Source organism: Podarcis vaucheri (assembly GCF_965113315.1).
Source record: "Podarcis vaucheri genome assembly, chromosome: 10".
NCBI lineage: Eukaryota > Metazoa > Chordata > Lepidosauria > Squamata > Lacertidae > Podarcis > Podarcis vaucheri.
Window position 1 is genome coordinate 63624918 of NC_138748.1, and position 17395 is coordinate 63642312.

At 41.6% G+C, this 17395-nt stretch overlaps 1 protein-coding gene across 8 annotated transcripts in view; it reads left to right on the forward strand.

Annotated features, from left to right (window-relative positions):
- Positions 1-17395, forward strand: part of USP6NL (USP6 N-terminal like) — a 141843-nt gene that overhangs the window by 47054 nt on the left and 77394 nt on the right. The window contains exon 1 of one of the 8 annotated variants that reach the window (XM_082238811.1): positions 7797-8223. The exons of the other annotated variants lie outside the window; for them this stretch is intronic. Coding sequence (XP_082094937.1) covers positions 8163-8223 — 61 coding nt within the window. The 5' untranslated portion in view covers positions 7797-8162. Of the gene's footprint in view, positions 1-7796; positions 8224-17395 lie in introns of those variants that run through there. 8 annotated transcript variants of the gene reach the window in all.

Genomic DNA, 17395 nt, shown 5'->3' on the forward strand with positions numbered 1-17395 from the left:
TGCTGGATATTCTCCTTTATGATCCCTCTTAGGTATATTTAACATTCAAAGTCTTGAGGTCTCATAAAGGTCTTGGCTCCTTGACATCCCCCACCACTGCCAAATTTTCTCCGTGAACATGAGAAACTACCTTACACCAAATCAGAACAGTTGTCCATTTAGCCCAGCATTCTCTATTCTGACTGGCAGCAGATCTCCTGGATCTCAGGAAAAGGAAAGTCTTTGCCATCACCTCCTCTGTGATTTTTCTTTTTAACCTGATGCTTAGGCTCTTTACTTTGCCACTTTCGGAGAGCTAAAGTCCCACTTCTAAAGGATTCATAACTTTGGTTGCCACAACATTTGGGGTGGGGGGTGGGGGAAGGCGCACTTTCCCAATGTGTAAGTCCTTGGGCAGAGCACTGTAAGGAAGCCTTTTAGAAAAACACTGCCAAGTTAGCAGAGAAACACAGAAACCTGATCCTTCTCCAAGATATGAATTGGGCATCTTTCAAACACTACAGCTGACTTGCAGGCCAAGATCATTGCTCTGGTATGCTATCTTGGCTTAGCTGAGTTTGCTTTCCAGATGGCTTGGTGTTGGCAGTTCCTTGTTTCCTTCTTGAGCAGCAAGCCTTTCTATCCCCTTCTTAAAGCATTTGTGGATGTCTTTGTTCAACCCCTTAGACCACACTCCTGTTTCCATTTGAACCTTGCTTTGATTAGGTGCTTCTGATATTCACAATTATACAGTACTACATTCCAAAGAAATGTAGTACATTCCGAAGAAATGAGCTAGAGGCAAGACACAGCAGTGAGAAAACTATTCATATATGACAGCCTTTATCCACCTGTTGTCCTCCAGATGTTTTCAACTACTGTTCCCTTGATCCTCAGCCAGCTGTTGGTGAGTGCTGATATACAAGAATGAATAAACTAAACATTGGACTGTGCACTCATGTTAAGGAATGCTCAACTTTATTGGATGTGGGCAGTAAAATGGAAACTTGAACTCTGGCCGTAAAGGTTCAATCCTGAAAACTGAATCTGCTTAGAGCCCATGTTTGTAACAAGGACATTTGTTGTGGCTTACTTACATATTATAAAAAGGTGCATGCTGTGGGCTTGTACTATTCTTTCCTTGCTTTCACAAATTCCCTTCTCCCTTTCCTAGTGTTAACGATGGTTCAATGTTTCATCTGAATCCTTGGCGCTAACAGTGGTTTGCTTTTAATTTAGAGATTGAACTCAGGATTAAAATCTGCTTTGCCTCCACATCAAAGGCTAACTATGGTTTGTGGTAACTCTTACACTGGTTTAACCCTGAACCATGGTTATCTCTTACCTGCTGAGAGAAAGAAGCCCATGAGCCAGTGATCACAAAACTCAAATTTGTGTCAAATTTAGTTGACTACTATATTGTGTAACTTTTTAGAATTGTTGAAAGGGAAGTGGTGAGAGAGGAGATACTGTACAGGCACTGGGTGTAGGTGCTGCAAGAGAAAGGACTTTCTGGCCATTAAGACCACTTAAACCACCACCATACCCTCTCACATTTTGAAGTATTCTACAAAATCCTCAAAAATATTATTTCAGTGTTCATCATAGGAACTGAAAATCATAGGAACTCAACAACAAAACATTAGTGTAATGGTCAGCATTGTGATCAAAACCCACACCTATTGATTTTGCTTATACGTATAAATGAAAATTTTTGACATTCCCAGCACGATCTTGGCTGTACAGATTTTAAGTCCTTAACTCCTGAATGTGTGCCGTCTTTATTACTTTCAATTAATTTTCAGGATATGCTGTACAGGTGACTCTGCAAGATGTCTTCAGGGTGCTGCATTTCTTTCAAAAGTATAGGAACTGCTTTTATATGGAGAGCCATTAAGTAATAGCGCGGCACAGCTTAGGCCTAGTAAAATGTTCACAGCTCCATTGCTAACAAAATATTGCTAAGCAACTTGCAGGTGACAGCTCCTGGAATAGACATAAAATTGAATAGGCTGAATTTCCCCTGTTTGTAATGGAAAAGTATTGTTGCATGTAAGTATAGCAACCTTGGCACCAAATTCAGCAGGCATTGTGCGCTAAATGGGTGGCACTCTGAAAATGCAATGTGTACTATTAATGTATCTCTGAGTAGTTCAGTTTGCTATAGCTGGGTCAACAACAAACATCAAGAAGGAGACAAGGACTTGGAGGCTTCCTCTTAACTCCTGCTTTCCTATTCCTCAGCTCCTACCCATAGTTGGTCGTCCAAAGTGATAACATTGGACAAGTCTTCTAATTGTTCAGGCTAGTGAGCAGCTTTAACCCTGGAAAGCTCTGTAATGCAACAGCATCTAGAGGGCCACTGGTTAACCATCTTTGCTTTATGAGGACACTGGTATATTGCCTGACTCCCTTTAGTCTATTGATATATGGAAACTTTCTTGGCTGTGGCGTCACTGTATGATTTGCAGTTCCTTCTCAATCTTTGCCTAAAGTTGTGCTGTTCAGGCTGAAGTCTTACTAGCTACCCCTTGTGCCTCCTGTTTGTGACCCAACTGTCTTGAGCTGATGTGGGTTTGTCCTTGACATTTACAGGTGAATCTCATATCCTCTTCTCCATTTGAAAATTTGTCTTGCTGGAAGTGTCCACAATTCTCAGATAAAAAATGATCCCACCTTTATCCAAATTAGAGACAAGGCAGCTATCACCATCTGAATAAAAACAAGCCATCTAAATGTTTTTCAAAACCCATAATGAGCTGTAAAATTCAGAACTCAAAATGGTGCCAATTGGTTGACTCCAAAGAGCCTCTAGCGTGAATAGAAGACACTTGTACAAAGGGAAGTTCTGCCTTGGTTTCCAATAGGAACCCCTTACTCCACATCCTTGCCAATCCTGAAGGCCCCCTAACACTAAAAACTTGCTTCTTGATGGGCTGTAGCGTGATGTGTGTGGAGCATAGGATTTCAAAGCCCCCTTCTAGCAGAGTTCCACTCATGATTATGAGAAGTGAAGACTCTTGGAAGATAGATCTTTCCTTCTAAACTTAATATAATGTAAATAGTGTCCTCTGAAGAAAGGGTTCCATGATGTTGCAGAGCTTGTGTGTCTCTCATGCAGACACAGAAACAATCACTAAGACAAATAGTTGCTGTTTATGTGTAGTACCTAAATACCTGTACAAAAATAAAAGCACAAGGCAGGCCTTGCCCCACAAATTGTGTGTGTTTTAGGGAGAGCAGTTTGGCTGGAATTTTATAGCAATTGATTGGAGCTTGTTTCCCAGTGTGTAAAGCAAAATGAGGAAACGATACTCGGTTACTTCATAAAGAGCCATTCATTTATCTGTACGCTTGGCAGAAAAGAATGAACTTGTAATGTGGGTGAATTCAGACTACGCCCATTTGGGAGGAGAGGTGGGAGTGAAACAGAGTGAAGGATGACATAATCTCCATTGTGGGATAAGCTGGTTAAGGGGTTGTCACACAAGCCGAACTGGTCCAGAGGCAGTGACGAATCCAGTATCACACCTAGGCCAAGTTTTTGTTTTTGTCCTTGTTGCTGGAGTGTGCTCCAAGGGCTGTATCTGAATTTCTTTTTCCCTTTCTGCATTTCTATATACTATAGGACTGCTTTTGGCACATCAGACTCATCTGCCCTCTATTACAGCAACTTCTTATAGAATTGTGGCACCTAGGTGATTTTGCTTTAGACTTTCCATTCTGTCTCTGTGGTCCTTCACTTTTATCAATACACTCCTCATTTCGTAGACTAACATGGATACATGCCAGGAGCTGCAAGGCTGTATGTGTTTCTGTCTGGAAGCCTTTCTAGGGTCTGGGATGCTTTGTTGGAAGTATGAGAAAGGGTTTGGGTTCTGGTCTACTCTGCAATGAATCTCAGAGACCCTTTCCTTGCTAGGTATTATGCAGGTGTTGAAGGCTCATCACAGCCAGCACCTACCTTATTTCAGAATGCAGGAGGAGGTTCTGTTGTGCAGTCACCCCCATAGAAAAGACCCTCTCTCAGGATTGCTGCATACTGTGGCACCACCCAAAGAGTCTCCTTGGATGACCTTGGTAAATAAGCTGGTCAGTATTGGAGCAGGCATTCACTCTGATAAAGAGCTTTATTTGTCAGCACAAACAACTTAAATTTGGATGAGCAGCAAATTGGCAGCCGTCCGGTTCCTGCAGAAGTAGTAAAATATGATTGCAGTAGGCAATCTAGAAGCTGCATTCTGCACTAGTTGCAGCTTCTAAACCAGCTTTGATAAGGGCAGACCCACATGGAGCACATTACAGTAATGTAGCCCTGAGGTTACCAACACAAGGGGTCACTCACTGTCCTGGAATGACTGTAGCTGTTATAGAATTGCAGCATCCAAAGAGGGTTGCACAGGAAGTACCAAACCTTGATTCTGTTCCTTTCTGCTCAGATGTCATGATAGTGTGATGCCACTTGAACATGAAAGAACCATAAAGTTTGCATCTGTTTTCCTCTCTCACCCCACCGCCATGTATGCTTGGAGGCCATCTATTTATTTATTTTATTTCATAAAATTTATACGCTGCTTGATTGTAAAAACCCTCAAAATGGTTTATAAAAAGATAAAACCCTAAATTTAGGGGGGAAATATGCAAAGCATTAAAGCACGCAAGAAGCTAAATTTTAAAATGGATTTATATTCACATCAGCTTTTCAAAGCATCTAAAGTTACAAAAACGTTTTTCAGCAGTGACAACATTGTCAGTGACAATATGCACCAACTGCTTTGGTGACATTTTGCTATAACAGCATTATTAAATTGTCCTGCAGACACTGTGTATCTCTCTCGCACCAATCCAATATGCAGAATCTCCCAGGAAATCTTAGAGCTGTCAACTTGCTGCTCTAGTGAAATTTGATTCTGCATGGAAGTGAGTTTCTTCCCTGCAGGCAGATCTAAATCTCTCGCCTTTCCTTGTTTATATACACAGCTTCACCTTCCCTTCACCTACCCCACCCTGCCTGATTATCTTTGACATTCCTACAGTATCTTCACACACTTATATATTTAGCATTGTTTTCAGTTGGGTTAAGTTGTGGACCCAGCATGTGACTCATCATAATAAGTCATTGATGAAACAGCTTTACAAATAATAATAAAATAAATATAAATAATGAAATTGTTGTTGTTGTTGTTGTTACAAGTCTATATGACAGCTCTTGAAGCAGAGACTGGTCAGGGAGTAATACAACCTGGGTATCAATAGCCAGTTCTGGCTGAAGGTTGGAACTGCCGGAAGACTAGCCAGGAAGGAAACCACTGACTGACAACAGGTCAGTGTGGATCATATGATACTACAGGATCCCTATAAAAGCTTTCCATAATAATATAATAAGAGCTCTGCTGGATGACATCAAAGGTTCATTTAGTCCAGCATCCTAATCCCACAGTGGCCAAACAGTTGCTTATGGGGAGCCCAGTAGCAGAAGCTGAGCCCAGCAGAACTTGTCCTTCCTAGCAAATGGTATTCAGAGGCACACTTTATTCAATACTGCTGGTAGCGCACAGCCACCAGGGCTATTGATAATCTTACTTTCCATGAATTTGTGTAAACTCTGTTTAAAGATACCCAAGTTAGTGGCCGTCACTGCCTCTTGTGCGAGCGAACTCCATAGTTTAACTGTGTACTCTGTGTGGGAATACTTTCTTTTGTCTGTCCTGAAATCTTCCAACATCCATCTTCGTTGAATGACCCTGATTTCTACCACTGTGAGTGGTGGAGAAAAACTTCCAGCTTAGGTTTGCTCTCTCATCTGGCAAGGGCCTTTGAATATGTTCTTTCTGATGACTACCTGTGATCTCTTCCCCCTTCAACATAAAAGAAGCCAGGAATAGCTGATGGGTTAAGGAAGTAAGCAAAGTGATACTCTCTATTCAGAACCCCTAAAATGAGGCCTTCAGTTGTGTTGCTGGGGAAGCGAGGAAAAGGGTCGGCCGGGGCTGTCTGGGGTGATGAAGAAGCAGCAACTGTGTTGGAGGAGGAGTACATGATCTTTGTGTGGAAAGTAGTGGTCTTATTCAGATCTAATTTCTTCTCCAAAGAAAATGTAGCACATTCTTTTGGGCAAGAAACTACCATGCATATTCCAACAATTTTATTTCTTTCCTTGTAAAATTAAACAGTAATTTTAATTTAAATTAATGAGTATTGAGTGTGTAGTATAAAGAGCAATCACATCATTATTATGATTATGTCACTGGTATGATCTTTGCTGTGTCCTTAAAAGCCATGGAAAATAGCTAAAGAGGAACATAGGTGGGTTAACAAAGTTCCTAGCTTGTTTATTATATAAATGTAGAGGGGGGAAGATGGAGAGAGGTGATCTCATAGATGTTTAAACGCGAACTTGGAAACAGGAAATAAGGAGAAAAATGTGCACTGGAGCCAAGTGAGTTCTTGTTTGATTTAAAGTTAACCCATTTGTATGCTGGCAGGAATGTGGGCTGGTCTGTGCTATCAGTTATAATAGCATAGGGAACTAAATTTTATATTCTGATATTGTTTTTGTATTCAAGTGGGCATTCAGCGATGGAAATAAATTGCCAGGAGTTGGCATCTCCCTCTCAAGATCAGGCTTTTCCTAAGCCACTTGTTCATTCTAGTTTGAATTATCAGATGAACAATGGTGGAGTTATCTAGCCTGCAAATGTCCCAGGATAGTCAGCAAGGGGTTACAGTTGAAACATCTCAGGTGTTGTTGTTTTTTAAGCCAGTTTATTTTAGGTTAGAACTTGGGGAGTCTGTTGTCTGTGGTGTGGGACAATCCTGACCGCTTTTAAAAACACACACACCTGTCAGTCAGGTGATAGTACTCTGATGGGAGTGATCTTGGCAGATGGATGGGTGGTAGTGTGGAGTTTGATTCTGTGTTGGCTGCTCATTCCAGTTCTCCTGCTGGGAACTGGTGTGGGCAACCAAAGCAGCTGGATTTAAACCATGCTCACCAGTTGATATTGTAATGAATAGAAGAACCACCCTGATATAGTAATCTTTTTCTTGGTTATCATTGACATGTGACTTTTTTTTACTCAGTATATATGTGATAAACAGCAGACTTGCCATTGTTGTTCTTGACTGGTTTAGCGAGCTGTCCTTAATTGCTACCTTACTATAACTGACATGATACTTCAAAAATGGTCACTTGGTTGACCACCAGAGTTTGAATCCAGACACCCATCCTGTGTTTTATGGACCACTTACATAACCACCAAGGACAATGCTACTCCGTTTGGGAAGGCAAGCGAATTGCAGCTCCTACCACTGCTGCTGCGTTATGTCAGCGCCTCCTGCTTTTGTTCGTTGCTGAATGTCTGGACCATTTTTATTGTCTGCTCCTGTGCGTGTGGTTTTATATGTCTATAAAAACACAGTGGTTCTTTGCTTCATTTCTCAGTATTGGCCCTGTGGTACTATAAGGAAGCCTCTTGGTGCATTGACATGTAATTTAGGTTAACACCTAAGGAGGCTAGTGCTTTGCATGTTTCAAGAGAGACAAATGATTGCAATCCATAGAAATGAAAACCAGGAGGGTATCGCTGTAGAGCAGTGCTCAGTATGGAATGTCTGGAGGCTTCCAGCTAAAACACAGTTAGAAAGCGGGGTTGTAATTTCATAGGTTCCTCTTTGCTAAGTTTGTTTCAAACAAACATCACTCTTTGAACAGGAACATTCTGATCTGTGTTGATGTTTAACAATTTCAACTAAAATACTCTGTAGCCAAGGAAAATGCCAGTTGGTATTCTCTGCTGCAAACACTGCTGTCCTTGATATGCTTCATCTGTCTTTGTGTGAAACAGTTTATTGACATCTTCTTGTTTCTTCTGGAGTGGAATGCTGGGAGTGTAGGCTGGAGTGGAGAATACTTGCATGTCTCCTGAAAGACACTTTGCTTTCAACAAACAGTACCATTGTTTTGAAAATCTGTAGCCTGTAAAGTTGACTGCATTGGGCTTGGTGTTCAGATGTGAAAAGATGAGAATTCAAACTGGCTGGCTTATCTGAAACCATCATTTGCAGCAAAGCAAAGGAATGTATTCTTCATCCTTCTTGCTTCGGATTTTCAAGTTGCATGAACGGAACTGGCCTTGCATTGTTACACTATGTGGTGATCTGAAAACAAAGGATCTTGCTCAATGAGGACCAAAGCTGTAAGCAACACTCGCAACGGGAGAAGAAAAGCAAACTTTAAAAAGGGTAAACTATCATATCAGAATGCAAGCTATGGTTTGTTGCTGTTTGTGTGGTGGAAGTTTGAGAAAATGGCACACTGCAATTCAGTCCTTAAAAGACATCTGTTTCCAGGACTTCATTCAAGTAAAAGTTGTTAGGATAGATCATAACATAGGCTCTGTTTCCCACTTTTAAGTGAGCATTCTAATATTTTTAAAAAATTGTGTTCTTGCACTAGAAATTTAGAAAATGTAACTTTATTTAATTACCATTGACTTACAAAGATAAAACATGATTTTAAGTGCAATAGCCATTTTAATAATTTCTGGGGGTTTTAAGCATGTTGCTTGGTGATATCATTAACATGCAGCTGTAATAATATATAAACTCATACATCTTTAAAACACTTTAAAATATTTTTATCTGGATGAGATGTCTTCTGTGGCTGGGTTTAAGCAGCCAATGGGTCGTTTTTGTTTTTTGCTGAGTAGTAGACTTACTGAATTTTGATTTTAAGGTTGAAACTGAAACAATCATGTACATTTGGTTGCTAACATGGATGGTTTTAGTGAGCAATAACACTGTAGAATAGTTAACTTTTGGTTGCACTGCAGCGCATGGACTTTTTGCTCATATTTCTTAGTGTTTCTGTATAAGTATTATTAAGCTATTGGTGGAGGAATGACAGAAGTAACTATAGAAGGAAAAGATCCTCTTCTATGAGTATATTTTATCTTACCTATATCCATTCTTTCCACCAGGTCAGGGCAGGCAGAAGGTAGAGCACATGTTGCTGTTGGATATCAAAAATATTTGCAGTAGATTGTAAAGGTGTCACTTTATTACTCAATAATACAAAGTAAAAAATAAAAATAAATCAGTTTTGTTATGTTATTTCTCAACTTCTGTGTTCCTTACTTGTTATATAGGCTTAATAACAACAATAAAATTATTTATATTCCACCCTCCCCGGCCAAAGCCAGGCTCAGAGTGGCTAACAACAAGTAAAAATAGCACAGTGTACATAAAATCACACAGTCAATTAAAATACATTCTAAAATTACTAACTGATTGCATTTGTCTAGGCCTTTGTCCTGCCCTTCTGGTCAGTTATGAATTCTTGTAGAATCACTGGTCTGTAGCAATTCAACTGCAGGTTTCTGCAGTTTATCCCAGTGTGTATCTCATGGGTTATAACAGGTAATTAGCCGAACCCCTTGCATCATTATTTTGCATCCTGCTGCAGAATCTAGCTTTGGGTTTTGCACTCTGTTCTTGTTGGTGGACCTTCAGTTCTAATAAAAAACAAAATCCCGCAAATCTGAAGGTGATTCATAGCTGCTCTAAGGAGCTGTCTCCCATTCAAACCCCAGCTTTAGCAAGGATTCTGCATTCTGTGCCTTTGGCAAATGTCCCGAGTTGTTATTTTAATCACTTGTAAGAACTTTTTCAAAGTGATGTTGCAGAAGCCAAACATCTGTTTATAAGGGCCTGCAGTTTCAGTGGCTTAAGTGTATGAACTCTGCACAGTGGAATGTAGAAGCAAGAAGGAATTTGAATGATGTGATGGGAAATAAAAAATGATCTTCAATTTCCTGACTGCTAGGTAACCCCTGCAGTCCCAAATGAGTCACTGGAGGAAGATATCTACCCCCCCAACTCTTCCTTTGGCCTGTGCACTAGAACAATACACTGTTCACTACTAATTACCGTACTTCACTTCTCCCTCAGTAGTTGGAAGTGTCACAAAACGTTCATACTTAGGGAGATTTGACAATTGTACTTGAGACCAGAGTGTGCAAATCATCTGTTTCTCCTCTCTTAGCAAGCATTTTGTAATAGTTCAGCCGCTTAAATATCCTGTCCCACACCTTGGGTAATTAAGAACAATGTCCTTTTTACCTTTTTCTTGTATAAGTGTTGGTCAACAACTGGGTGCTTCTGGCTTCCTTGTTGCCTGAGCTCTGTGTCCCTGCTCCGGGGTCTTTGCAGAAATAATTTTGCCCAGGCTATGGCAAGGCTTGACGTCTGCAGGCAGGGTTACCCAATTGCAGCCTTTTCTGTTCTATATTGGGGAGCTACTTTACATCATACAGCTCTACTAGTGTCTGTGGTGGTTCCTAGTAAGAGTCTGGTGCAAGGGAAAGCAGTGAGCAAAATTGGGGGTACTGGAAGCCCTCTCCATATTGCTCTGCTGTGCTTGTACCTAGAAGGAATAGCAAACAGCATCTTTCTAGTCCTTTTTTACCTTCTCTATTAAGCAGCAGTGAATAATTACAGAATACTTCCCTGTTTAACAGTCATGTCTGCAGAATCAAAGTGAAAGGAATTGTGACGACTCTTAATCTTTGCCCTTTTAGTAAGATTTGAAAAACTAAAATCTCCATACTTTTATACCAAGAATTCATTTTATTAAATTGCAGCAGTAAGGTTAAATGATGGAACAAAGGTTGTGAGAATAATAGTTGAGGCAGGGGAGGACAACTTGAAGCATGGTGCTGATGTAACTGTCCCATGGTTAGGAGATTTGGAATAATAGGTTGTGTGTGCGTGTGCGCGCTCACATGCACCTGTGTCTGAGAGAGAAAGAGATATCTATCTATCATCCATCTATCTATCTATCATCTATCATCTATCTATCTATCTATCTATCTATCTATCTATATCTATCTATCATCTATCTATCTATCTCTGTGTGGTTTTATACAGGTTTTGCTGTCTCCTTTGTTTAGAAAATAGCCCCATCTTCTAGTTAATGCCCAGACTGCTGCTTTCGGCTCCTAAATAAGCAAGGAGGCTAAATTTAAGCTCTTATTTTTTTATTTAAAAAAACACAACGCCCAATTAAGTATGCACTATGTTTCTCGTAACCAATTTAAAATAGACTATGAGCTGCAAAGAGATCCTCTGGCTCGATTCATAACTGTCAGTCCAATCAAACTTGCCTGAGTTTATGTATTGGTTTTAGGAAAAGCTTTGGAGCTTTTGCAATAGCTCTCCATCCCAGAGGGCATGGCTTGTGTGGGTGGCTGTGAGATCACTTGCACAGTAGTTACAGGCAGCTGCCAAACTGCGGACTGTGGATCTCTTGTGTGCTGTTTTCAGGATTACAGCTGTGCTGATCTTGGTAGAGCATTTTTGAATTGGTCCAGTATCTCTTTTATATAATGACAGAAATAACAAGAGGAAAGAGGTTTAAGGAAACACAATCCTCAACCTCTTTTCCACCTCCAAGACCTGTATTTTAACCTTGCATTCAACATGGGACCCACTTCTCTTTAGTACTTTCACTTTATATTGGCCATGTTTCTCCTGCTGCTTCTTGAGTGACTTGGATGCGAGGGAGGATATGGCTCTTCTTCCTTTTAATAGTTGCATCCAAGAGGGAATTTGGACTGGTGCAACTTGTCACGTAGGAGTAAGAGAAGCTGCATCTGCTCAAATCTCCACTTTGGTGCATCTACGAAAAGTAAATAAAATCTGTGATTTTCTTGTCTCTTTTCTTAAGCAGGAGCTGCAAACGGAAAACTATGGTGCCATAATATTATAACCACCCTGACTCACCAGTCAGAAAACACTGCTTTTGCAGAAACTTTTTATACTTGACTTCAAGGTCTCGATCTGGCGCTTTAAAAACTGATTAATACCAAATTTGAAAACATGTAAATCATTTTCATATGTGAGAATGGAATTCTTCCCTCCTCCCAACTTCTTTTAATGCATACTTTAATTTCTGTCAATTTCTTGTTGCTTTTAATAAATCTCATGCGAGGCTGGATTAGCATAAAATTAAACTGTCAAAGTGGCTTGCAAGAAAGCTTATGCTGATGATTGCCAAAAGTAAGGAGGATTATTTCATGTCTCTGAGTGTGTGATTTTTGGTGTGATAAATGTAGCAAGTTATCAAATGCTATGGGGCATGTCAGATTTTATTACTGTTCCACATGCCGTAGGGAAAAGAAAGCAGAATCTTGTTACAAATCTTTCACTTAAAACAACAATACACTGCATATTCTAAATATTTTTTACCCCAGATTTTTAAATTAGACTTGTAAAACATGAGTATTTTGGGTTTGCTCTGTTGTGATTCTGGTCAAGTCTTTTCCTAAGTGTATGCCTTAGGGTGGGCTGATTTTAAATCATCCAGAATAGTTACTCATTTAAGTAGTTTCCCAATGTGCAATCTGTGTGTTCTGCAAACATGCATACGACTTAAGTTGTATCTCACCAAAGACTCCTGCGTAAGCTTAGCAGTCATGGAATAAGAGGAGATGCCCTCTTGTGGATCAATGATGGGTTAAATCAGTGGTTTTCAACCAGTGTGGTGGCATCCTGGAGTGCCTTGAAAGATGGTCAGGGGTGTTGCAGGCACCCTCCTCGGATGCCCTCTTGTGTCTCTGCCCCCCCAAAGGCTTGCACAGCTGTTTATTGCAGCAGCCCTTGCTATAAGCTCTTCAGGTGAATGGTACCTCTAAGTGGCATATCTCTTTGGGGGTGAATCTCAGAGACAAGGGACGACAGCACCAGCTGCCCAGAGGACTCCCAAGGAGAGGGGAGAGGAGGATGAGGGAACACTCTGCAAGGGGAGGGTGACATAACTGGGCTCCTGAGCCCCATAGGGGTGCCGGAGAAAGATTGTAGTTGGTTAAGGAAGCCATGGACTCCAAAAGGTTGAAAAACTCTGGGTTAAGTAACAGGAAAGTCAGGGTACAAATTAGTAGGGAGGGATGTCAGAGGTGAAGGGTCTCCCAAGTCTCAGTATTTTAACTTGTTCATAAATGATCTAGAGTTAGAGGCAAGCAGTGAAGTGGTCAAGTTTGCTGATGATACTAACTTGTTCAGGGTTGCTAAAACAAAAGAAACTTGTGAAGGACATCTCCAGACTGCGTGAATGGGCAATAAAAAGGCAAATCAATTCAGTGCAAACAAGTGTAAAGTGATGCATGTTGGGGCAATTTTTAAAAATTCTCATAACATTAGAATTCATCAACACCCATTGGAAGACTAAGGACAGATATTTTGTCTTCACACAGTAAACTGTGGAATTCACTCCCACAAGAAGCAGTGATAACCATCAACTTGGCTGGTTACTGTCCGAGGCAGTATGCTTCTAAATACCAGTTGCTTGAAACCCAGGAGAGAGGAGTGCTGCTGCACTCAGGTCCTGCTTGCTGGTTTTCCATAGGCATCTGGTTGGCTTTGGATGCTGGACCAGATGGGACACTGGCCTGATGCTTCTGGCTCTTATGTTCTCACGTTTGTTGGATTGTATTTAATGTAGTGTTAAGGAGAATGTTTGGTTGGTGTGTAGAGTCAGTGGTGAAGTTCTGATAAGTGCTGCTGCATGTACTGGAGTGGTACCATCTCATGCTTTGTAAGTGGGGCACATTTGCCCCAAAGGATGCCCACATCTGAAAGAGAGAGGAAATTCTCTTCTTAGCTGTAAATAAATGAACCACAGTGGAACATTGGGTTATGGCGGGGATCCGTTCCGAGGCCCCGCTGCAACCCGAAAATGATGCACATCGAAGCGCTGCACATGCATGAGGTGCGAACCCTGAAGCAACCTGTTCTGGTACTTCCAAGTTTGCCGCGGACATTCACCAAAGCGGACGCAAGCAGAGGCAGACGCAGAATGAGGTTTGACTATAGTTTGAAAGTGGACCTTGGTGTACCTCCCGTCTGTTAAACAGAGTTAGCCAATGGCCACATACATACAATTTGCCTGCTCACAAGGTGGAGCACAACAGGGGAGAGCAGAACTTGGAAGGATTCAATGGATACAGATTAGTAACTCTGTTCATGTTCTGCTTCACTTACAAGAGGCAAATCTTTCTTAGCGTTGCCATGTGGGAGGATATGTAGCTACAAATGTAGCATGGCAAGCCTTAACCTCTGCATCTTTTTCTCCAGCAAAGGGCATTCATTATTTCTGTAGCACCACCAGTTCTGAATATTTTTATGCACCTGGAAAAAGAATTCCAGGCCCTGCAGAGTTTATAGTATGAAAATGAATGCAACAACAAATACTTGACTGGGATGGGGGGGGGGAGATGGTGTGTCAACTCCAAGAGAGGAGCTAATTTGCTCCTCTGCAGTCCTTTTTACTGTTACACTGCACTGAGCTAAACCAAAGTGTGGCTTAGCATGCTGTCCAAGCCTGTGGTTAAGATATCTCATCACTAACCACAGTTGGAGTGCAAGTTAAGATGACACATTAAGCCAAACCTTGGATTAATTTATCGCGACACAGGAGTGAAAAAGAACGGGGAGAAGCAGAATGGCTGTGGGCTCCTCTCCAGACTCCCACACATTTGTGAAGTTTCCCTAACTCACAGTTGGGTTTACTGTGTTGTGCGAACCAGCTCATCTCTGATGTCTGCCTGGCTCTTGCATTACATGGGTGGCTGCTACTGAAAACAACCACCATCACATTTCTGCCTCTTTTCTCTCAGCAGTATTTTGAAATACCAAAGAAAGGGACACAGTGTCTGCCCATCATTGTGGGAGTTTGCCGACTCCATGCTGCTGGCTGCTAAGGTTGCAGGAACAAGAACACTCTTGATAAGACTTCATGGTGTCTGTTACATTGTTAGATGTTCCTGAGGTGAGAGGAGAAAGGGATCTGGGGCTGCTGCTTTGAGCAATTGCTTTAACTTATTCACTATGATAAGTGAAATCTCTAATCCACATTCCTTATTAAAGTCAGGTTAAATGTCTTGAGACATCCAACAGGGCTTTGTATTAATGACACCGCTATCTGGAACGTCTTCCCAAATGCAGCTGGTGTCCATCTAACTTGTTTCACGATCAAATAAATACTTTTTTAATCAAGGAAGGCATTTCTGAGCTGTTGGATCTTATTACTTAATGCTGCTGCTTAATTTTTACTCTGAAAATTACTTTAAGATTTATGTCTTTGGCTATATCTTTTTTTATAGTACGATTGCTGGGTTGATTAATTGATTACTTTGATGGTGATTTATGTTGTACGTCTCTTCAAGTATCTTGAAACCAGAGAATGAGACAAATAGATTTTACAAATAAGCAATATTTTTGTGGAAACGTGTGTTGGGTGGAAGAATAGTCTTCAGTATTGTCCTATATATCTTAGAACACGGAGTGTTATTCAATCTTGGGTCCCCAGATGTTGCTGGATTGCAACCTCCTCCTCCAAAGCCAGCTTGACCAATGGCCACCAGGGATGGAGGGAGTTGTTGTCCAACAATATATGGGGACTAAAAAGTGGGGGAAACCACTTAAGCATCCATTGATTCAGTAGGTCTTGTTGGGAATGCACATCTATTTAAATCAGGATTGGGTATTCACAGACCTGGAAGCCAAATGTTAATCTCCAGGACTCTCTTAGGTCACATCTTCTCACTATACTCACTCTGCACCCCACTTTGAGTGCCTGAAATGTGTTCTTGAAATGTTGTGCTGCCGTTTCCTTTCTTGCATGGATAATGTATGTGTGTGTGTGTGTGTGTGTGAGAGAGAGAGAGAGAGAGAGAGAGAGAGAGAGAGACTTTTGTGTGGTTGGAATGCGCATTACTGTGCACAGAGGTGAGTGTTGCATCTGTTGCTCAACCTGCTTTTGCTTCTGGCTCCACACACCACTGGCAGGTGCCCCACCCTCTCTCGAAGGTTGCCCACAATGGAATGCCACCTTTGGACTGAAAAGGTATCCCTACTCTGAATTTAAGCCCTACTTGGGAAACAGCCCTATTTATTTTTGTTGAGCTGTCGTCGTACTCATTTCATGCAACGTGTGCAGTTTTTCTCTGAACTTTACAATTAGGACTCTTGTTAAGTTAAAGGTCATGTCTACACCATACTTAAGGGACGCGGGTAGCGCTGTGGGTTAAACCACAGAGCCTAGGACTTGCTGATCAGAAGGTTGGCGGTTCGAATTCCTGCGATGGGGTGAGCTCCCGTTGCTCTGTCCCAGCTCCTGCCAACCTAGCAGTTCGAAAGCACGTCAGAGTGCAAGTAGATAAATAGGTACCGCTCTGGCGGGAAGGTAAACGGCATTTCTGTGCACTACTCTGGTTCGCCAGAAGCGGCTTAGTCATGCGGGCCACTAAAGCGAGATGAGCGCCGCAACCCCAGAGTCGGCCATGACTGGACCTAATGGTCAGGGGTCCCTTTAGCTTTAGCTTTACACCATACTTAGAATTGATGGAGTCACAGAATGGTAGAGTTGGAGGGACCCCATGGGTCATCTTGTTCAACCCCCCTGTGATGCAGGAATCTTTAGGAGACCGCTCACAAAGCTACAATTCTCAGCACCCACAGCAAATTACAGTTTCCAGGATTCTTTGAGAGAAATCACGACTGTCCAAGTGGCATAGGAGTACTTTAAATATATGGAGTGGATGTGAGCATAGAAGAAGTTGCTTCATTTAAAAGGTCCAGGAGCAGAGCTTAAGTTGATGACCTCCCTCTTGCCCCCGCCAAGTATGTAACTGTCAAGAGAGAAAGGGGGAGTCCCATCAGTGTGGGGAAAAGAAGCAAGTCTCACTGTGCAGAAGCATGTATGCAGGCTTCTGCTAAACTTGTTGAACTACAGGTAGGATTTCCTACCTGATGACCTATATAGGATGTTGGCAGCATTCAGAATTAGCCAGGTGCTGGGCACATTTTGCACCTGGCTATTGGCCACTTACGACCAATTGAAGATGCCTGGGTGCCAGGATGGTGCCTGATGTCTCCACCATCTGGCTGGTGTCTAGCAGCAGGGATTGTGTTGTTATTCTATGGCACGAGTCAGATTTTAGCTGGAGCTGTCAATATACACAATTCATTTTCAGCTTTGTAATGTTGTAAAAGAAGCAGTGGGAGGCACCTAAACATTTTGTTAGTGTGCCTGTAACCTAGGTTTAAGGGGCCGTATGGTGAATAGCTTTTAAATTTCAGTTTCTAACACTGGGTGTTGGATACGGGAGAATTTCCATGGCTGCAACCTCTTGCGTTTGTCATCTTTGAGGTCTACACATGAGCTTATTTTTCACAGTTCCCCCCTCTTAACCTGGGCTGATATGTACAAGATGGAAAGAGAAACAGAGATGCGGATATTCCAGAAAAATAGATGCCGGAAAATTTCTCACTGATTCCAATATCCTGGAAAATATATGATCGGACTAATTCTGCCAGGAATATAGTAAGCCTGAGCCCTCAGTTCCAGGGAGCCCAC